At 33.4% G+C, this 22677-nt stretch overlaps 2 protein-coding genes across 5 annotated transcripts; one reads left to right on the top strand and one right to left on the bottom strand.

The window, feature by feature from the left end:
• Positions 1 to 1320: 1320 nt before the first annotated feature.
• LOC117601813 (uncharacterized) lies at positions 1321 to 3325 on the top strand. The gene is made up of 2 exons (XM_034318999.2): positions 1321 to 2016; positions 2814 to 3325. The coding sequence occupies exons 1-2, from the start codon at positions 2005 to 2007 to the stop codon at positions 3201 to 3203; spliced, it is 402 nt and encodes a 133-aa protein (XP_034174890.1). The 5' UTR covers positions 1321 to 2004; the 3' UTR covers positions 3204 to 3325.
• Positions 3326 to 6020: 2695 nt separating this feature from the next.
• On the bottom strand, positions 6021 to 22589 carry kar (monocarboxylate transporter 10-like protein kar). Of its 4 annotated transcripts, XM_034320191.2 has the most exons (10): positions 20374 to 21559; positions 20063 to 20242; positions 15120 to 15618; positions 11487 to 11638; positions 11061 to 11334; positions 10511 to 10646; positions 9906 to 10071; positions 9531 to 9777; positions 9176 to 9316; positions 6021 to 7904 (listed from the first exon to the last, which is right to left on the bottom strand). In XM_034320191.2, the coding sequence occupies exons 3-10, from the start codon at positions 15571 to 15573 to the stop codon at positions 7663 to 7665; spliced, it is 1812 nt and encodes a 603-aa protein (XP_034176082.2). In that variant the 5' UTR covers positions 15574 to 15618; positions 20063 to 20242; positions 20374 to 21559; the 3' UTR covers positions 6021 to 7662. The 4 variants fall into 4 exon arrangements, with proteins under 4 accessions (XP_034176082.2, XP_034176083.2, XP_034176084.2 ...); XM_034320192.2 differs by lacking the exons at positions 20063 to 20242; positions 20374 to 21559 and adding an exon at positions 22173 to 22589; XM_034320193.2 differs by lacking the exon at positions 20063 to 20242 and having other exon boundaries at positions 20374 to 21557.
• Positions 22590 to 22677: the final 88 nt, after the last annotated feature.

The raw sequence follows: 22677 nt of genomic DNA, 5'->3' as shown, positions 1-22677 counted from the left end.
TCAATCGAAAGTTTATTCTCTGAATGTTGCACAGGATGGTTCGGAGACGTCAGGGAGCCGGGAAGTTCTAAGCGATCCTCGGCCAGTACCCCTTTCGGAGTCAGGTGAGGCTCACTGTCAATCCGATAATTAGTTTGCACGCCACGTTTTTGGACCATGTCGATCGAATTCGTACGCGTAAGAGCACCGACCAGCCACGATCTTGCGAATTCATAATGTCATCCCGCATTCGAGGCACGTTTCCCGTTCACGTAAGCCATGACAAAATTATGTACTACAACGGGTGCTTTCGCTGGTACGTTTTAAAATACACCGTAGACGGGAAGGAAATTACCTATCGTCGAGATGATGCCAGTTCCAGTTCCATGGGGAAATTTTCTTCAATATGGATACAGGTATTTGTAAATAACACGATAGAGATGCTTTCTGAACGCAAAGTTGATTTTAATCAAAGTTTTTAGAAAGATGACTTTCTTGTTTGGACTTTCATAAAGTCAGTTATGATATTTTAATTATTAATCTGTGGTTATTAGGTAATTTTTATTAATTTAAAAAGAGAAGAATAGTAAGAGGTACTAAAAAATTTATTTATCATGTTTTAATTAAATTAATTTCCTGATACAATATTTTTATACTATTTCTAATAATTATAACTAAAATAATTCGAATAGAAATTACAGTCACTTAAAATAATATTTAACAAATGCAAGTATTCGAGTGTGGTTGTACCATGAAATTAGACCTTTCAGATCGAACAGCAATACCTCTTTAATTTTAACGTTTCACGTAATCCCCTTAATTAATCATCGCACAGGTGTCCTGTTATTTCAGCATCGTGTCCTAGTAATTCAAAGTGCGCACACCTTTGATGTTCCGACCAATTCAAAGCGTAAGCTCCTTCAGATGAAGACCTTGTTTCGAAACTGTCCATCCTGCATGAGATTCGTTTAACCACCGTGTATCTTTCACAGAAACAAGTATTACATAACAAGTCGTAAATTAACATTCGCGTCATTCGATCCACCTCTGATAATTCGTGGAATGATTTGGCAATTATTTTTCAACATTTTAGTAAAATTTAATTTGTAACTTTGGTAGAAAATATGTATATTGAGGTTGAGTGATAATATTATTAACATAATATAATTAATATTAACACGTTGATTGGTACAGGCGTTATCGAAATTAGAAATTTAAATTCCAAATAATGGAATAATTAATTAAGGGAGAAAGAAGACAATTTTTAATAATATTATTATTTCATTTTTATATACCACATGGCAAATTCCGAAACAAAGAAAATTTAACATTTAGCATTTATGGTATGTTAATTTAAAGACGAGCAATTAGAAATTAATTATTCCTTAATGAACAGTACTAAACTGCAAATTAGTTAATTGTGATTCCAATAAAGAACCAGCTTTTTTGTGTTAAGGATATTTAGGGAATATTTATGTATTCAATTTCATGAAACCTTAACCACTATTTTGCAATCATTTTATGTCTTCAAATCGTGTCAGACTTTCTGGGTTTCGAAATCTTCCTGTGTTTTGAATATAATATGTAACCTCCTAATATTACATGAATAATGTAAAGTGTGATATTGAAAAATTAATTAATATCCCTCGTCACATAACTTCTATTTTCACCTATGCCAATCAAAGTGTTAAAATATTAGAACAAAATGCACAACGTAATATTAAATAAATTCATGTCTAATCAAATAAATTCATGAAATAAAGTGGCCATGACAAAAGTCAAAGTTATGGCCATCGTGATACTTCTTGCTGGTCGATGATCATTCAAGTCACGTAATATAGGTTTGCTGCAGTTACGAAACGATAAGCAATAACCACCGAAACGAAATCGTTTCGTGGTGGCTTCGTATTCACGGTGTTGGGCGCCATTTCATAAACGTGTGTCTGCATATAAAGACGAATGAAAGACACGGGCAAAGAGCAGTCAAAATTTTCCAAGCGGACTTAACGGTGTTGACCAGCAAGAATGAGGAACACGGTAACGAGACAGTGGATTTCTTATGCACGAGGAACACTATTAACACTTAATCGACGATCTTATAGAATACTCACTTCATTCATATGGACAGACTTTGCATCATTAACAAGAAATTAACAAAATGGGAGAGTGACTTAAAAACTAATTCTTGCGCTAATTATAACGATTCGCTTCTTTTCTGTAACTGTATCTTGCATAATTAACATAGAAATCATATTAAATATACAACATTGCTTTATTTACAGAAAATAATAATAAATACAATAATACATAATTTCATTTGTTCTTTCATATGTGGTTGAATTTATCTTGATTCGTATTTTATATAATATAAAAATAGCATCTTATTTTATAAATTAAAACTCACCTCTTTTACTTAATTTTTAATATTGCATCAACCCAGGGTCACTCCTAGCACTGGACATACTTTCAACAAATAAAACAAAATTAAATTAAATATTTCAATGTCTTTAATGAACATTAGAATAATTTTAGCTAAATTAATATTATCAGAATTTTATTAATTTTATAATGAAAAGTGATCTTTGTTTTTTTAAATTTATTGCAAATATAACATATTTACATGTACCACTGTGTTGCTTATAAAAAGTAGTAAAATTGTTTGCTGTATGTTTCCTATGTAAGATAGTACTTAACAGGGTGAGCACCCAGTATAGTTCAGATAGTTGACAAAAACAAGGGTGTACCAGCATTGACGTTTTCTTCCTCGTGTTTCCGAAAGGACAGCAGGAAAAGCGAACGACAGCTAAGCCATTAATTGCTTTTCCATTTTCCAGCTGACCCTCGTGCTTCTCTGTATCGGACTAGCAACATCAGATTTATCGCCATATAAACCAAGGGGATGGCGTCCTAATGGTCAACGCTTTAATCCCACCAACAATCGATTGCATGCGTATTACGGGCCCCCTGGATTACCAGCCTATGAACCTCCAAGCTCGACAAGCCACCCCCCAATTTTCACCACTACACCACCACCAACAACGACGACGACAACCATGAAAACCACAACTACCCCGCGGACCAGAGAACCAACCACGCCATCGAGCATCCCCGAAGAAGACTTCGAGTCGAATCCAGCATTGGCAATTGCCAATTCTTTCGCCTTCAATCGACCGGTATATATTTACAACACATTTCCATTCGCACCTGGACAAATATTATTGTAATGATTAGATCATAGTTTAGTGATGTTACTCAGGAAATGGATCATTGCTGTTCATATGTAAAGGATATATAATTAAAATTACCCTTATCAGAAACGGTGAAGTTGTTCCTGGTTGTTATAAGTTGGTGCATGTTGTCTTCTTTAAGAATGTATAAATTTATTTTTTTATTTGGATAAATAAAATTTGTTTTAATTAAAGCGTTTGATGAGATCCTTTTTTCTTTTAATTTTTTGTAATTTTCATGTCCTATAAGTTTGTGCGGCAGTGTACAGTTGGTACTTTGAAAGTAATTAGTAGATCTTTTTTATAACTAAATAACTTAAGATCCTGAGCATTATTAAGGGGAGTTCCCCTAACACCGGATGGCACTTAGTATCGGACATTAGCTGTATCTAAAAGAACTGAAATGTGACAAAATTGTTCCACCCGTCAAACAATTGTTTTATCCTCTCCTTTCTTTTGAAGGTTGAAACAATTTTGTCACATTTCAGTTCTTTTAGGTATAGCCAATGTCCGATACTAGGTGCCGTCCTGTACTGGGGGAGCTCCCCATATACATCTCAACTTCGCGGTTATAACCGTGGGATCTATCCCCGTGGGGTTTTAGTCAGTAAGAATCTGACACTCCCCCGCCGCCCTCCCCCAGGGGACGGTGGGGGGTCTTATGCAAGATTTCCCCACGTTAAAAAAAAAAAAAAAAAAAAGTAAAGGTAAGTAAAGGTAAGTTTACAAATTTAATTCCATATTTTCAAAAATTTAGTTCCTTTTCTTAACACCAGAGGGCGCTGTTTCCGCCTGATAATTTTAGTTCGCATTTTTCCCGCCAGAGGGCCAAAAAGGTTGCAAGCTTTAGTTCCTTTTTCCAAAACCAGGGGGCGCTGATTCGACATCGAAAATTTAGTTCACATTTTTCCCGCCAGAGGGCCAGAAATGGAGCAAGCTTTAGTTCCTTTTTCCGAAACCAGGGGGCGCTGATTCGACATCGAAAATTTAGTTCACATTTTTCCCGCTAGAGGGCCAAAAATTTTGCATGCTTTAGTTCCTTTTTTTGCCGCCAGAGGGCGCTGTTTTTCGGAAAAATTTGGCGAGTAAGTGATGCAGGGATGTAAGGGATGCAAGGATGTAAGGGATGCAGGGATGTAAGGGATGAAGGCATGTAAGGAAAGCAGGAATGTAAGGAGTACAGGGATGTAAGGAAATCATGGATGTAAGGGATGGAAAGATGTAAGGGATGTATATAAAGAAAGCAGTAATGTAGGGGATGCAGAGATGTAAGGGATGCAGGTATATAACGCAGACTTATAAGGGGTGTAGAAATGTAAAGGAATCATAGATGCAAAGGATGTATGTATACGGGAGTAATAAAATCAACACGTTCGTCCTTTTAATGAGTTTATTCGATAAACTAAGAAGATAAATACAGCAAATTAAATGAACGCCGAAAATAAAATCTTATTTGATAATAAGAGTATCTGTATACATGCATAAAAGAGTATCATCCGTGCTTCGGGGTCCCTAACATCCCAAGATGATAATAGGTCGGCGGGCAGATAGAATCACCGGGGTCTCTGACACCCCAGAATGATCGGTGCGCAGAGTCACTGGGGTTCCCGATACCCCAGGATGATCGGTGCGCAGAGTCACTGGGGTTCCTGACACCCCTGCATGATCGGTGCGCAGAGTCACTGGGGTTCCTGACACCCCAGGATGATCGGTGCGCAGAGTCACTGGGGTTCCTGACACCCCAGGATGATCGTTGCGCAGAGTCACTGGGGTTCCTGACACCCCAAGATGATGTCTATATGCAGAGAGCGCATTTGATGCATCGGGATCCCTGACACCCCAACACCTCTTTCTCATCAAACTTCTACGCTTGTTGTTAATTCAACATTGAGCTTTCGCTCTTCGGCATGCGCTAATTAACAAATTGGTACACATAGACGAGCTGGCGATTAATGCTCGATAATTGAATGCATTGATAATGAAGCAATAAGTACTCATAATTAAGCACGTTTATTATCCGCACTCGAGTAGAAATTGGGTCATCATCAATTACTTCTTTTCTTTATAAAATAATATGACTTTAAATTGTGCATATAGAATAAAAAATTATTTTCTTCGGGCAGATAAAATTCTTATTAAACAATTACTCATCTGTAAATTATAATATTTAAATGTTAAAAGTTTTGGAATAATATTGAGAACAATTTGTTAATTGTAACATGATAAATAATAGGTGGAAGTCATTGGGTGCTAAGTCAAATTTCCAAGAAATGAATTATTCTTTAAAATAATTAATTAACTGGAAATTCTGCGATATTTTTATATTGTTTCCAAAAGTCAGCACATTAACGATATGAAAATCTTATGAAGCTTGCTATTAATAAAATTCTAAAATTTTTAAGTTCTATAACTATAGAAACAGCTTATGCCCTATAATTCTATCGTTCTATAACAGAACGACAAGATAACAAAGAATGAAAATTCAATGCTTATAAGTACATCTTGTAAGAGTAACAACCTACTACATCTCAAAGAAGGAAGGAAGTAGCAGTCATATTTATTCGTACGTAAAGGAATACAATGATCTGACAGTTTTGTGAAAAGACTAAAATAACACATCATATTTCTTGCTGAGAAACTGGTGGTAGAATAGATGTATGTTCTTTTCACATGAGCTGCAGTATTTCATTTCTTATCTTTTGGAAACATATTTCTCGGCGATTTTTTGTTTTTTTTTTACTTACTTTTCTTCGAAATAAAATTGCATTGTTTCAGTAATTAATACTCTATGAAAGTTTGATTAATTAATTCATCAACCGTGTGTTTGTAACATTCGTATTTCTTTATTACTTTTACATAACTTGACAAATATACCAACTATTTTTTATGTACAATGTTACGAGAAAAATAATGTTTCTTTTGCTCTCTTAACGCTAGGAAAATAGAGTACTTTTGTATCATTAATTATGTTATGGTCGACGTATGATCTAGGTATAAAAAAAATCCTACAACAAAATCTTATTACTTAATTGATTCATTGTAACTGTAAAATAGAGAGAATGATCAAATATAAATCAAAATAAGATATGATGTGTAAACGTTATAAAATTTTCTAATATTATCTACCGATTAATTGACTAATTTAAGTGATATTAATTAATCGAGCGATCAATTTCTACAACGATTTATCTAAAACAGTGAACATTATACCGACTAAAATATTTTTATTTAAGCATTTCTAAGATTTCTATTTTAACGAGTAACAACGGTCACAACGCTAATAAAATTTTCCCTAATTAAAAATAATGAAAAAAGTTACTTTGTGCATAAGAGTTCTATGGTATTGTCAGTTTATTCGTCGTTGATGACATTTGATTCGAATTAAAAAAAAAAACCTAATTCCTATAATTATTTCTAACGTAAATTGGAAAAATATTTAACTTGAAATGCCATTGTTTAAAAATAAATGTCGATGAAGTTACAATTAATTAACAACATCTTCATATTATACTTTAGTCTTGTCTTAACACGTTTGTACTATTTGCACAAGTTACATCCACTAGTAAATCGCATAAAATATATAACGAATTCAAACGCGTACAGTACATTAACCTTCTAAAAATAGATTATTGTTCAGATGAACTAGTATTTCCATTCAATTGACGTGACGTTTGACCAATTCGTTCATTTATTTTTCGTTAAAAATATTGACACCTACGAGGGCCAATCAATAAGTAGGTTATCTAAAAGAGATATGTATAGTGGCTTTGAAAAATATGATGCTACCTTTTAAATGCAATAATTTTTAAAAAATCTAATGAACGATTTGAATCGTTTTTGAATAGTAGATGGTATAGTATTATGATTTCGTCGTTTTGAAAAAATTGCAATTAAGTGGAATTGTGAAAAACATAACGAAGGTCTATGCTCATTACTGTACAGCACCGAATAATGAAGATTTATGCTCGGTACAGTACCAAGCATAGACCTTCATTACTCATTGTCAGTACTGTACAGTACTGAGCATAGACCTTCAATACTCGTACTGTACAGCAACGAGTATGGAGCTTCACTATTTCCTTCAAAACCCCAACCAACTGCAATAAAATGAAATTTTGACTACTAAATCATGTTTCACCCCGTATCCACCTTGATTAACATACTTATTGACTAGTCCTCATATATTTTCCATCGAGCAGAGAACAGAAGATCCACTGAGAACATTTGTTCTTTATATTTCTAAGAAACATCTCTGCCGCTTTAAAATATCTCTAATTCGGTTAAAATTGCTCGAACATTGAAGCTTGTTTCGTGGCTATTAAATGTAAGCCGTGTCTTAATTCGCGTGACATTGCAATTAGCTTCCTCGAGGCCCGATTTTAACTATTTCTCGCCGAGTTCTAAACATTTATTCAGGGAGCTAAAACGTAAGAAACATCGACGACTGAGGTGTCCTTTAAAAAAGACTGACAGGTGACTGGTTCTCGGTTTGAAGCAGTGGCATGTTCTCCGAATGTTTAGAATAATCGGGGCACTTATGATGATGGCACACTACGCTCCGTTGAGATCCACAGCATTGGGACGAATGGTCGTCCTCTTCTCGACGCATCATCTTCCAGCTTGATTGCTCGTGCGAGTGGCACGCGGGTTTGAGGGTCGTCACCAAGCACGGGGACAGAAAGTCGATGCTCGAGTACCCTGCGAATCGTAAGCGATACGGTATTACAATTAGCACAGGCAAAAGGAGACCTCTGCAAATTGGATCTTACGAATTATCACGAATTTGCGGAAATATTTACAAAAGTAAAGTTGTTTGATAATTGCTGCGCATGATAAAGTGAGATCTTAATAGAGTGCAGTACATATAATATTGTTCAGAAGTCTTAGGACACTTTTAAGGCACAGATAAAACGAAATTTTATGCTCAACAATTGTATAATTTACCTTGAATACAACTGAAATTTAATAAGTGTCCTAAGACTTTTCAGCAATAGTGTAGATGAAGTGTTAGTAGACAGAGATACCTTTACCTTGGAGTTAATAAAAAACAAACAGTGTAATTTATATTTCTACTAAAAATATTGAGGAAAGTGAATAAGAAAATTGACTTAAGTTTACAATAGAAATAATTTTCAGACAGACAATTAGATTGCTCAATTGCACCTTGAAGATGTAAGAAGACAGTATCAATTAGACAAATTAGCTGTAATAGAAAGTAAACACTGACCAAGAATAGTGCACAATGAATGACAATTTATTGCAGTACAATAAGACAAAGAGTAATTAAAGTGTCAACTTTGGACTGAATAAGTAATTAATTACAAGGCTGAAGATTATTCAAAAAGCAAATAAATGCATTAAGTTGCACCAATTTATAGACATCAGACAAAGTATTGAGATTTCACCGAAAACCACGATAATGGGTACAGATAAAATATAGAGGAGATAAATATTATAGAGGAGACAAATATTAATAATAATTGATTGCAAAGAAAGTACAAGCTATTATTAATTTCTCTTTTTCTTTTTAATATTCATAGTTCTTTTGAAAAATGACACCCATTAAATGTACTAGATTAAATTTGATTAATTTCACCAGTCCAGAAGTGTAACATGCAAATTACAGATTGTTAATATTAATAAAATCATGCAATGGATCCCAGTAAGCAAGCAAGCAATTAATATTTAAAAAAAGAACACAAAGGACAAAAGATAAAGACAACAAAGTGTTGAGTAGACATAATTTCTCGAAATATTGAATTTATTTTACCAATTGCTCTGTCTCTTCCTTTGACAGCAGACGAAATTCGTGTTTATATTTTATCTGAAAAGCTTTCCGTGGAAAGTTTCAACCGCCTTCGTGAATACAGTTTACAAAACCGACACGCACGTGTGTGTTTTCGATACCACATGGAGAAACAAACTCTGTTAGTTAGATGTGAATGATGTACAAATACCTGTTTACCGACCATTCTGACAGGCAGCTTTATCCTCCGTATTCCCTCTAACGGGTTTCGGATCCTCTTCCTTAACGAACTTTATTAGGAACATCGTTAGCGCACCTACTATTGGTGGGATACCAGCTAAAAAGAAGGGCAGATCGTAGCTACCTATACAAATAAAAGAAAAAGAAAAATCATTAAGCAAACGTCACCTGTATTTGCTGCGATAATAATGAGAAAAAAATAGATCTTGAAATTCTTATGATTGAAGTTAGTATTCAAAAATAGATGCTACATTTTTCACTTCATTATTCTTTATTTCATTTATAAATAAAAATTATTTTTTCCAGAAAAGAATGTGAGGTAAAAGATAAATAATTACCAGTTTGATCATAGAGAAGACCAGCAATTGGGGGGCCCACTGTTAAGGGTACCGAACACATGCCTAATAGGAATCCAATGGCTTGGGTTGCTCCTTCTCGACCACAGATATCAAATGCAATGGGGCCCAAAAGGGATATGAAGCATCCATCGAATAATCCCATGGCCAAGGAAATGAGTAATAATACAAGAAACGAAGGTGTGACGGGAAGGAGCATTGTAAGAACGCCAATGCTAAGGAAGGATATCTAAAAAATTAAAGAAATAAAGGAATGTTTTAAAAATTCAAAGTGTCAGTCACCGACGACCCAGGTGGCAATCAATATATTAATAATTGAAGTTGTAAATTTATAGAAAAATTAAAAAATATTCCAACCTGTTGCAACAATATTCTGTTCACCCTCGGTAAATCAGCAATGTATCCGAAAACTAATCGACCGATACCGGATGTGATACCGATGCACATGATTGGCAATTTTCCATCGGAATCTTTAAACACCGTCGCAACGAATTTTCCAATGTGAACGTACGGCACAAAGTACCTGAAAGAAACACATTCTCATTGATCTGAAAAGCCGTGTCACTTTATATCCTGCTGGTTTCATACGCTTTCGCCGCGGTTGTTTCTTTCACGACGGCTTGAATTACACGCCCTGTAACTTGATTGTTGTTGAGAAACAAGGTTCACTTTCGCAACCGTGCTTACTACTGCTTGTTGACACCTTTTGTAGCGGTGAAAATCGTTTTAACGCGTTTGAAATAACTTGAGACTACCTCAGAGGACCGAGGACCGGAAGCAAACCGAGTGACACGTTTTAAATTAAATTAAATTAAATTAAATTAAATTTATGACACTCAGGATCTTACATTGGTCAATATTTTTAGAGAGCGTTAAGCGAGAGCTGGATCGTTTGAATGTTAATCAATGACCATTTTATTAATGGTAAATTATTAAATAAAAATTATTATGATAATACTAACCCAAACAGAGCAAGAGGAATGGAGCTAGCCCATACCACGTATCGTTTTTTTCTCCAAATAGAAACGTTAATCATTTGCTTCAGACAACTTTGGAAGCTTGATTTCGACTTTGATTCCACCCTGGACACAGAATTAACTAAAAAAATAATTATAGAAAAATATTACTCGACAATCTCATAATTATCACAAAAGTATTAACCCTTGAACAGCGAAGCCAGGGTCAATCGTGATCGAAACTTACTAAATATGTACAAGTATTAAATGTATAATTTTCAAACGAGAAAATAATTATTAAAGGAACAATGTAAAATTAAATGTAATATTCAATTAAAATTCGGGTTCTCTCCATGGTCCGCCGTTCGAGGGTTAAAGTGAATGGCCCCCGTAATAATAATTAACATTTTAAATATCACTAAAAATATATAAATGGAATATTATGCAATTTATTGTACAAATGAACAAAAATGATACCTAAATGTTCGAGCAACGAAATAATAAAATGTCTACTATAAACAAAATTAACAAGTGAACAATGATAATTTAGACTTACGAGGAATCGGTTTGAAGAGGATGGCGCAGGCCATCACGATCGCGGTAAGCATGGCCAGAAATCTTAAAGTTCCCTCAAGACCGAAACGGCGGAGTATGATCTCCATGAGGTACGGCATGAGGGTGGTAAATATCGAGCTGCCAGCCGTAACGATCCCGTTGACCAAGCCCAGATATCTTTTAAAATAATGTCCCAAGATCGCTAGACTCGGTGTGTAGGCAAGACTCGCACCAAGCCCGTACATAACTCCGTACGTCAAATAGAGCAATGACACCTGAAGCACAGCGATTCTAGAAATAACTCGAGTCGGTTACAATAACGCGATTACCACATTATTACGTCAATATGATATTTCATCGTGAAAACCATCCGACAAATTAAAAAAAGAAAGAGAGAATGTTGATAAAAATAAATTTATCTATTTACCTCGCTAGAAAATATCGATGAGAGAAACATGCCACCAGAGGCGAGAGCACCGCCCAGAAACGTGGTCATCTGAATCCCAATTTTATCAGTGAGAATGCCAGAAATTGGCGATAAGAAGAATGTAGTACCGATCGTTAATGACCCTACCAAAGCTAAAAGAGAATGAAAAGATCATTGATAATTTTCGACAACTTTTCTCGTCGCAAATATCAATCGTCGAGCTGTCAAACGTTTCATTTCTCGATCATCGTGAAAATTGATATAAAAGAAATGTACATACGTATAAATGAAAAAACGAAAATGAACATTTCCATTTTCAGAAGAGAACGGAATACGGTTTGAGTAATGGAACGTTTGTATAGCAGAAGATATTCTGATATTGAAATACCCGAACAAAAATTTAGATAGTGGTTCTACTGTATCATGACTTTCCATCGATACGTTTGCTTTGATCTTGATATTAGTTATAGCTTCGAATTTTTATTCAACTTTCGTACAGATAAAATGAAAGAAAAATTGAACCAATGGAGCCATTCTGTCAGAAAATTAATTCTATACAAAATATACCTATGAAAATAATTTTTCAATAAAAAGGACAGTACAAGATTTAGAAAGTGAAAATAATGTAAAGTACAAAATTAAATTAAAATTGTGGTTCTCTCCATGGTCCGCTATTCGATAGTTAAATAAGGACAGTAAGTTGAAATAGTTATAAAATAATATACAGCTTGAATTTTTAATTATCTTTTCTTAATATTTATACGAATAACAATTTTCTAAGAAGAACAGCATCGTTGGTTCAATGTTGCTTTTCATTATGAAGCTAAAGAATGCTGCTAAAGAACACTCTGAGATAAATGATGGTTCTTAATGATCCTTCAATTAAACGAAAATGAAAGGTTCAACGATATCAAGTAAGGGAACTCGAACAAATGTCATATTAAATGCACAACGTAAGAGTCTCATCATCGTACACAATCTTAGAACGTCGTTCAGAGTTCGTTTATTGTTTAGCAAAGACCTAGTTCTACTTTAAAGAGTAACTACCCCTAGATTAATATTATTTGACCCTCGTTACTATTAATACCCATGTAATTGTCGATTAATTCAGATCCAGGTTGTGCAGGGCATTGACTCCACAGATGATTAGGCTGATCGATCGATTTAATTGATACGCAACCCGAAGTAATTATTTCACGGTGCATTTAACAATGATTAAGTCTTAGGGAACATCGATGCGCAGAACTCATTCCTGAAACGCGAACGAATTTAGGCCATCAGCTAATTAAGAAGAGCAATTATATTCTATGATATTAAAGTGCTTGCTGTTTGGGTATCGATAAATGTAATAAAAAATAATTATTGCTAAAATTCTATATTCATTTTCCGTGCGAATATTTCATTAATTAAATGAAAATTTCAATGAGGAAAATTGAAAGACTAATTAAGTGAATGAAATCTAGACAGTTTAATGATTTGCAGCGAAAATATATGATAATTCATTATCAAAAGAAGAACTGTAAATATTAAAAATAGTAAGATAACGCGGTTCATTGACTGCACTGAACGAATAAAAATTGGAAAAGATTATTTGTTTGTTTTACTATACATTATTAACAAAAACAGACGAACATTGAAAAAATTATAAAATATTATACACTTCAAGTTCTCCTTTAACGTTTCTTTGTAAATTTTGTATTTTTAAGAAGTTAATTTTATCTGAAGCTGAATCAGCAATAAATCATTTTTCCTTTTCCAGTTAGTAGAATCATCAGTGATAAAGACATTTTATGACAAAAATTATATTTACAAAGACCGGTTGTTAAGGTGTACATATCTCTCTTTTATCAAACTTATTCAAATCAAATTGTTATCTTATCACACACGTTACTAGTTCGGTACAGAAATGGTCAATGCATCAAAGTAAAGAAAAAAAAGTTCCAGTTACACAAAAATTATTTTTACAGAAATTATTTAGAAGAAATAAAAATTAAAGTACGTTATTTTCTTCTTGTCTCAAATGGCTGATTGTTAATTAGAACAAAGAGTGACTAATTTTGGAACATCTAAATTCTGACATAATTTAAAAATTATTTTAAATTAAAATTTTAAATAAAATATATCTGTATCGTTTCGACAAATAAACGATTGGAAATTAGATATTAATTAATCAATATTAAGCTATAAACTGATTAATTCATTGTTTATTCCGACATAGAACTAGCCATTTTATATTAACAATATTAATGAAATATTTAAACAGTCATTTTCATTAAACCTTAAGCTTCAAATTGATATTTAACGATACTTTTATGTCATTAAATGATAATTAACTTTGTATATTTCGAAATCTGTCATTTGCTACAAAACGACCTAACAAATTCCACTGTCGAATATTATATTTCATTTCGCCGTAAATCATTGATTCGTTAAAATACATGAAACTCAATAACCCGTGGATCCTCATTCTCCCGACGATTCTAATTAGAGTTGTATAATGATACAAAACGAGCGCGTACAGTAATTGAACGTTCTCTGAAACACAGGGATAACAGCGTGCGTCTTTTGTTGAACGTATTATCTCGGAAGGCTGACCCAGGGGAGCCATAACGTGTGAATGTCCTCAGTTATGCAACAATCAATATTTCGTTGTTTAAATAGTTAGCGAATAATGGAACAAATAGGAGCAGCTGCAAGTTTATCATTCACGGTCTAATACAAAAAAGAATTGCTCAAGCACGATGTCTAGTACAAACGATTAATAGGAAAAACATTAGACAATGATAATTTCATCGTCACAATGACCTCGCAAAGAAGAGTCTTATCTTCTTCGTGTACACTTGGGAAGAACTATAATAATAAATGGTCAGATTACGATGCAATCCATTATTTCATTTTGTCAAAGTATTGTTCTAGTCAACAATTTATTTCTTTTTAGTTTCATTGATCTTGAAAGATCTGGAAGAGGAGTAGTTAAGTATATCAGTTGGAAAATATTGAAAATATACTATTTCTATACAGAAAATTTCTCAGAAATAATGTATTTTACCTCAGGAGTGAATGGTTATATACGAGGTTATTCTAGGGTTACTTATTGGTTACGTTATATTTGAGGCGTCAGTCATTAGGGGCCCCCAACGATAGTCAAGGTGTCAGCATTGATATGATAAGCTCACTATCGTGTACAACCTCCCAATATTTGTCTTTGATTTTGATAGAATCATAGAAGAATGGAGGGATAGCCTAGGGCCTGAGGAGAGTGTAAGAAAAGCTTAGGACCAGTCTAGGAAAAGCCTAGAAAATGCCTAGGGCCCAGGGTGAATCTATGACCTAAGGAAAGTCTAGGGAGAGTCTATGGAAAGCTTTGGGAGAATATAGGAAGAGCCTTGGGAAAACATAAGGAAAATCGAGGGGGAGCCTAGGGGGAATCTACCCTAAAACCTCCTGCTGTCCCGAGTAAAAAACACGGACAAATAAGGCACGTGAAACGATCCTTATGCCATCTTATGACGACATCCTTACTAAAAGCGTTAACTGAAGACCTAACTTATACCTAAGTTTCTCTGAAATATTTCATGCCTTCTGTCTCTCAGACAAATAATTAAATACTATTAATCAAATTACATAACTCACCCGCCTTCGATGACGCTGCCGTCTCTCCCGACTCCAACAACCTCTTCTGCAACTCCACATAAATCAACGAGTAGGTATTAATGACGCTAAAAAGTACACCATTGATCACGAAACTGCCGATCATGACCATCCACGCTCGAAGACCACCGTCAGGTGGAACGTTCACGTTTCGATCATCTGCTTCTGGGTCCTTTCTGGATGTATTCATCGACGCTCGATCCTCTTCATCCCTGTCATCCCTCTTCAACTTGATCGGGACGTCAACTTTAATCGATGAATTCTTTCGGTCAGAATCCAACAAGGGATTCCCTTCGGTACTCGAATTCGAGTTCTCTTCGAGCCGATGACCATCCTGCGTGTCCTCGTTCAAAGGGCGGTGATCGGTAATCTCGTTCGAGGCATTAGACACCCCGTCAGGATTTCTTTTCGATTCTGTATTCTCGGCGTTCGTCATCGTTCTCGATCGGCTCGAATGCGACTACCGGGATGTTCGTGTTCTCTAAAAGGAACGGAAAAAAAAAAAGGGAAGAGGTTTAGTTAAAGCTTCTTTGCCGAGAGTTTTTCAGGATAAACGGATTTTCAGTTAATCCTTCAACTATAACACCTTCGATCTGTCTGTCGTTCGATACGCAACTGCCGCTTCGAATGAAAGGATAATTAATTAATCAAACGATAGCCGAGTCCTTTCAGACCCTAGTACACCGGTCATCCAAACGAAGAAAATTATTTTGTTTATTGTAGAAAATGTGTTATTGATTGAGGTAGTTATTTATATTATTTATTTTATTTATTTTTCTCTAAAAATATTTATAAATAAATATTATTAAATTTAATTATTTTATAAAAATATATAATTACATATTAATATTGCCGGAGTAGAAATTAAACTATTCGCTTTGGAACTCTATTTAATATGTGTTGACTCGAGGAAGGCTCAAGAACGAATGAAACGATCGCACGGCTAACGCCGCTTGTGTTTAGGCTAAGGGATTATCCCTGGCTTGAGTGCAATACCAACTCAAATAATACAGTGGTACCTCGGTATACGTCTGCTTTGGTATACGACATACATTTTTTCTGTGAATTTTGCGTCATTTTTAAATGATTATCTCAGAGGAAAAATTAAATTGATAATCAATTATATTCGGAGTTGATGTATTATTAACTGACTGATCATACAAGTAAGGATATCATATAACAAAATATGGGAAAAGTTGGTTTGGTATACGTCCCATTCGGTATAAGTCCAAACATCATTCAATTCGATTAAGTTCGTATAGGTACCACTGTAATTTGATAAAATAATCAAGATAAGTGTTACAAATGTTACTAATTTCAGTTGTAAAGAGGACTAAATAGAATTTAAATAAATTATTATACAAATTAAAATTTGTCGAATAATAACAATAATTACAGTTACATTTTTATTAAGTTCATAGCAAAGAAAACGAAGCACTACCAGAGTTGTACTATTAGAATTGTATATACATAGTGTTAAACAATTCGCACGCCTTATCACGTGCTGATAAATGTGCATCAAGTGTGCATGCATGCATATACGTGCTTGTAACACGACGACAAGGGCCAGTATATCAAAAGCAATGGCGTATGTAACGACATATTTCTCATTTCAACATTTAACAGTAGAATCAATAATTTTTGTAATTTTATATTTTGCTATATTTGTTGTAATCACAAATTCAAAATCACAAATTTTTATTTTTATTATTTCCTATTTGAAATTTAAATAAATACTTGTGATATCAATATAGCAGTGTAAATGAATACTTATTTATTTTACTAAATTGTTTATAATTAACCCTCGGACGGCGGACCTTGGAGAGAACCCCAATTTTAATTTAATTTAATTTAATTAAATATTCTACATTTTACACTGTTCCTTTAAAAATTATTCTTCCAATATATCAGCCGTTCAAGGGTTAACTAGTCAAGCTAAACAAAAATTTTTGTAATATTTTCAATAAAAATTTAACTTTACCCAAACTATATATAAAAGATTTGTGTCTCCTCATCATAAAAAAACAAGATAAAGCTGATTTTTTCTCAAGTAGTACATAACTTGATATCAAGATATGCAGAGAACCTAATAAGTGTACATCTAGTATGAAATTTCATCCACTAATGGTATTTAAATACGACTAATACAGTTATCAATACCGTTTGATTTTAATCGTATCATAAACCCTGAACACTCCACCTACATATGTTTTACTAATTTGTTACATACAGTGAGTCATGTAATTATTTGCACCTTCTCAATTACTAATTGGATAATCATAATACTTCTTAGAAGAAAATGTTATAAGGTGTTGATGGACACGTTGAACACTATGAAGGTTACCCGATAATTAATACCACAAACTAATTATAAATGAATAATTTTAAAAAAAGTTTTTAATTCTAAGTAGTATCAATATTATATTAGTTTCAAAAGATAGAAAATAGAAAATGAAATGTTGTATTAAAAGGAAATTTGAAATAATATTAATATTATATTAATTAAAAGTAACAAGTGTAGAGTTTAAATTGAAGAATAAAACGTTGAACGTTGTGGGGGTCATTAGTAATCGGCACTACAAAATTTAATACAATCGAATAACCGAATTATTGCATGTGATACAACATAACGACTTTAAAATTCTTTTGCATATTTTCCTGTTATTCTTTTAGACCATATATGTTTCATCAAAAAATCATCCTTGACTGAATGAGTGTTTGTTGTATACAAACTTTAAAATAAACTGTAGCTTTAAAATAGTAGAAGTGAGGAAAAATTGAATACGATTGAATGGAGCATCTTGCATCTCTATGAGATACAGGATTTTCAAAAATTTCAAACGGGTTTTGGACTTGTATCGTTCATTAACTTAAATTATTTTGATTCGCTTCTTTCCCGCATGATATAATAACGAGTGACGAAACAATGATTCTTGATTGACGTAGGAACGAAAAAATGCAAACGTTACATTTTACGTGTCAACGTTGAAAACGTTTCAAATTTCGACCGCAACACCAGCGAGATGATGCACCGTGGTAACGAAGTGTCAAAGCAACTTCTAACTAGTAAGAAGAACATTAAACGGTCGAGACTTGCTTGTATTTGTATTCTAATTTGTAATGATCAAAAGTGATGTACGTACGTCTGTTTAATTCTAAACGTAGGGGACGAACACCTTTATGTTTGCATTCAAGCGGAAAGGTTCATTGACTTCGCCTTTTTGCCAATTTATATTATATTTTAAACGAACAATTTGACTATCGTGATCGTTCACAATTAATTATCCTAAGCTATTCAGATTAAAAAATAAAAATTATAGTATTTTATTAAAATTACCATAGACTAACCCCCATCGTTTGAACGAAACTACTAAATAAGTCATTCAAATTCTTAGAAAAAGAAATTTAATAAGAAAGAGCTCATTGATAATGTCAATCAATTGCAATTGACTTTTAAGCCTGGATCAACAAAGAGCAACATTTTAATGAATCGATTGAAGTTAAACGAATCGTCTTAATTAAAGAGAATCATCATCGAAAGGAAAGAATTACCTAATAACTTTTACATAAAATGAAATAATGATTACAGGCAAAGAAATGAAGGATTTTCTTGGAAGTTATTTGAAGAAAGCCAGACAGCAATCATTCAACGAAGGATACTAATTTTATTTAACTAATTAAACCTGCATTTAAATTATCTGCTCTTGTTATATAATATAAATAAAAATCTTTAACGTTAATAATTTCGCGGATTACACATCGTGTTTATAAAATGTGCATTTGTTTAACCAACAATTTACACAAATTCTTTGCTGGAAAAAAAGGAATCGGTTTCTTTTAACCTTGACACTAATCTGCATTCAAATTGAGTGACCGAAGCACGCAAAGTATGTGTATCAAGCTTGTCTCTTGTGCCGATTAACCACCGATTAACCTTCTCGCACGTCGCACATCGGATATCATTGATAACAAATTCTATCAATGCGGAAAAGGAAGCCTTTACACGGTTTCAAACGCGACAAAATTCTTTTTCAGTGGTTCATTCTGATATAATAATACTACAGCATTCTATTGTCATACTGCTATAATTAAAAATTTGGTACCGATATCAATTTTATAAAATTATAAAATTATAAATGTAATGTTTTTTTCATTTTATCTTAATTTGTAACTTAAAGACTTGAAATATTTTTAATTTGGTAAAATTGGAAACAAAAGCTTTGTATTATTGTTTATAAATGATTTTTTTTTGAATAGTAATGAGCGAATTATCAAAATTCATTTTATCTTTGGATATTGCGGAGAAATTTCAGATCGAAAAAATTAATTCTTTCCTTTTGCATAAATCAATAATTTAGTATCTCAAATATGACAAAAAGATTATAATATGACAGTAATATAGCAAATCAACGCTATACACTGTTGTTTTACGGAATTTCTAAAATGTTACCCCTTTGATAAGCCTCCACCCCCCATGTGGTAAACAACCTACTCTAACATGTGGTTCTGAGAATAGCAATTGTTTAACAAAAATTGCCTAAAACGTGAAATATAATTGTAAAAATAAAATAGCCGTTAAATAAATCATTAGAAATGACAATAAGTGTTAATTTTCTCAAATCATTTATGAAAGTATTCATCGATCATACACAATTTTTTTTTAAATAAAATAATGTACTTTCAAACTGTCCTCATCGTTTGTGTATTATATTACTTTATAGATTACAGAACAAATATAGAAGATCGAAAACGTTACATACATGTAACGCAGATAGCGATACGATAATGAGTATTTTAATGACGGTGGTGACATTTTTAAAAACAATACCACCGACAGTATTATACATGTGCGCAACGTAAGTTCATTATCAAAAGAATTCTAAGTCATTTGTCATGAAAAAAAAAGCACAATGCGTTGCACTCACGCTGCTGTCGTAGCTCGGTCTACTCTAATACTCCTTTTCTAATCCCACACGGTTTTAATCTCCGCCAACACTACCGGCAGTGCGTCGTCGCGTGGAGACCATTGAACGACCCACGAGAATGAATCATCGCCGAAAAGTGGTTCGTGGAGTTCATGGCTGAAGGTCAAGTTCTTATTCCGTCTAACTCCAGATAAGGAAAATAAATGATAGCAGAAAAATTCACCACTCGGGACAAGGAATAGCAATATAAACATAGAGGAAGATCATGGAATGTACACGAACGGAAATTGAAAATGGTCGATCGAATTTACCAGTTCGTTCAGATTACTCTTCACGAAGATATCGTGAGTCCCGCGCGTCCCGTCTAGTCGGTTCTCTTCTTCACCGACAAACACTGATCCCTCCACTGATCCGACCGACGACAGAGTCGAGCATAAACTAAACTAGCTCCGTTATTCGCCAGCATATGAGAGGTCGAAAGTTCCGCGTTAAGAAGAGGACTAACGCGCCCAACGAGCCACCGAGCGAGCAAACGTGAAAGCGATGGACGAAGAGGACATGTGAGCTTCGATGTGCATCGTTGAACCAATCTTATTTCACTTACTATGTAGTTGAATTACACAGCATCTTATTATTCTCTACAAAAAAATATTAACATACTTTGATCGAAAATTGATTAGTTCAAAAGATATCTTAAGGAGGGACAGGGAAAACTTAAGTGTCTCTCCACGAGAAAAGGAAGACCGGGGAGAGGCGGGTGGCCCCAACATCGATCGCGCGGCCGCAGGGGGCTGTGGCTGGGGCCCCTCAAAGGCTAGACCCTCCCCCGAGATTGGGGCACCAGGGGTGGGGGGTCCCGGTGTGTTCGCAAAAGGTATTTCCTGGGGCCCTCCCTAGAATATCTTTTGAACTATTCAATTTTTAGCCCAAGTACCCTAATACTTCTTTGTAAAGAATAATAAAATGCAGCGATTTACATTTAATAAAATATACAATTCCATTTAAAAAAATATAATTGACCTTAAAATCTTTGGAACGCCTCCACTTCCGGTACCGATGCATGTATCCTGTGATCCTCCATTTTAAACCATTTAATTTCTCTTAATGATATTGTTTTCTATCTTTTACTATTTTAGAGTTATAGAACAATGAAAAACCTAGAGGTCGCAAAATAGTCATGTAAGAAACGAAACTTTCAAAGTGTAGTAAATTAAAACTTCTTTCACCATTGGTACCTACAAACTTCCAGAACAAACATTCGGATGCAGTTGGTAAAATTTTTAGACAAAATTAAGGCGAAGTTTGAGAAAGAAGTTTTAATGGACCACAATGGGCTCTGTACCTTGCATCTTAAACTTCCATTCATTTTATAAAAGGTTCACGACTTTCTACTTCCATTTTTGGAATTTTTCGCGACTAACTTAAAATAAGCTTGGTACATCTTTTTTCGATTTCTAAAAGCTAATCTTGTTTTTTTTCGACGAAAAAATAAATTTTTGTCGTCGAAAATGTACGTATTCTTCATATTTAATTAATGTATAATACAATAATTAATTAATATCTTGTCAAACTAAAATAAATGTGCAATGTATAAGTATTTGTATGCCAATAATAATATTTGGATTACAATAACTTTACAAACATTTATAAATTGTGATAGTACAATTTAAAATCATTTCATTTTTAACACTTACAGCTAGTTTATAATGATTGTTATCATAATTCTCATGCAAGGTGCTTCCAAGTAACATCATAATATATCCATATAAATATGGTTTTCTGCTAAACCATAAGATATATAGATGATCAATTATAATATTTATAACAAACCATATTTATTGAAACCACACCATTCATTCATATTATTATTTTTAAATGTATTTTATTCTCCCATGGTTTTATTGCAGTGTTACACAAGCTAAAAAACTTATTATACAAACAATAAGTTCACTGATCACATATTTTCACGAATTTCCTAATGAAAAATTAAAAATGTATAAAATCAGTATCACTAATTATATACATTATTAAACATATAATTGAATAAAAATGATAAACAATCAGACAATAAAACAAAATTTAATCAATAATGTAACATGCACAGTCTAACCTTATATATCGTAATATTGTTATCTCATAGCACGAATTTTGAGGTAGATAATCTTAGTATTTGATTTTTCACAATAAAGATATTGCATTTTGTTTACTCCAGTTATTTTTAAGTAATAATATACATATTTATATACTTCTGTACAGGACACGTGTAAAACATTAAAAACCTTAGAAATTATCCTAGAATGTGCTTCAATAAAAATCCCTGCTAACAGTAGTTCTACAGTTTCTACCCTATATATTTGTTGTTAGGCAACACTGAATTTTGAATATTCAAACGGAGAACAGATTACCTCTTGTTTCATAATAACATAATCAACTTCTTCATTTAAATTTCAATATCTATATATATATTTCTTAATATTGTTATCACGTATATAACTAAGTTTAAAAACAAACATTTGGAATGAAATGTTATCATGAATTCCAAGTTCACATTCCTGAAGAGTGATAATACTATAGTTCGCTACTAATAGGCTAGATGTCCCTGCAAATGCTACAAT

This window comes from Osmia lignaria, chromosome 13 (genome assembly GCF_051020975.1).
Source record: "Osmia lignaria lignaria isolate PbOS001 chromosome 13, iyOsmLign1, whole genome shotgun sequence".
NCBI classification, from domain to species: Eukaryota; Metazoa; Arthropoda; class Insecta; order Hymenoptera; family Megachilidae; genus Osmia; species Osmia lignaria.
The sequence above is the reverse complement of the archived record's forward strand: the minus strand, read 5'-3'. Positions and strand labels throughout refer to the sequence as shown.

Coding starts and splice junctions, on each gene's coding strand:
- kar (XM_034320192.2), bottom strand. CDS start 15,573: ATGACGAACGCCGAGAATACAGAATCGAAAAGAAATCCTGACGGGGTG. Junction 10,072..10,510: donor ATTCCTCTTGCTCTGTTTGG/GTTAGTATTATC, acceptor TGTTTCTTTCAG/GTACTTTGTGCCGTACGTTC. Junction 7,905..9,175: donor TAAAGCTGCCTGTCAGAATG/GTCGGTAAACAG, acceptor TACGATTCGCAG/GGTACTCGAGCATCGACTTT.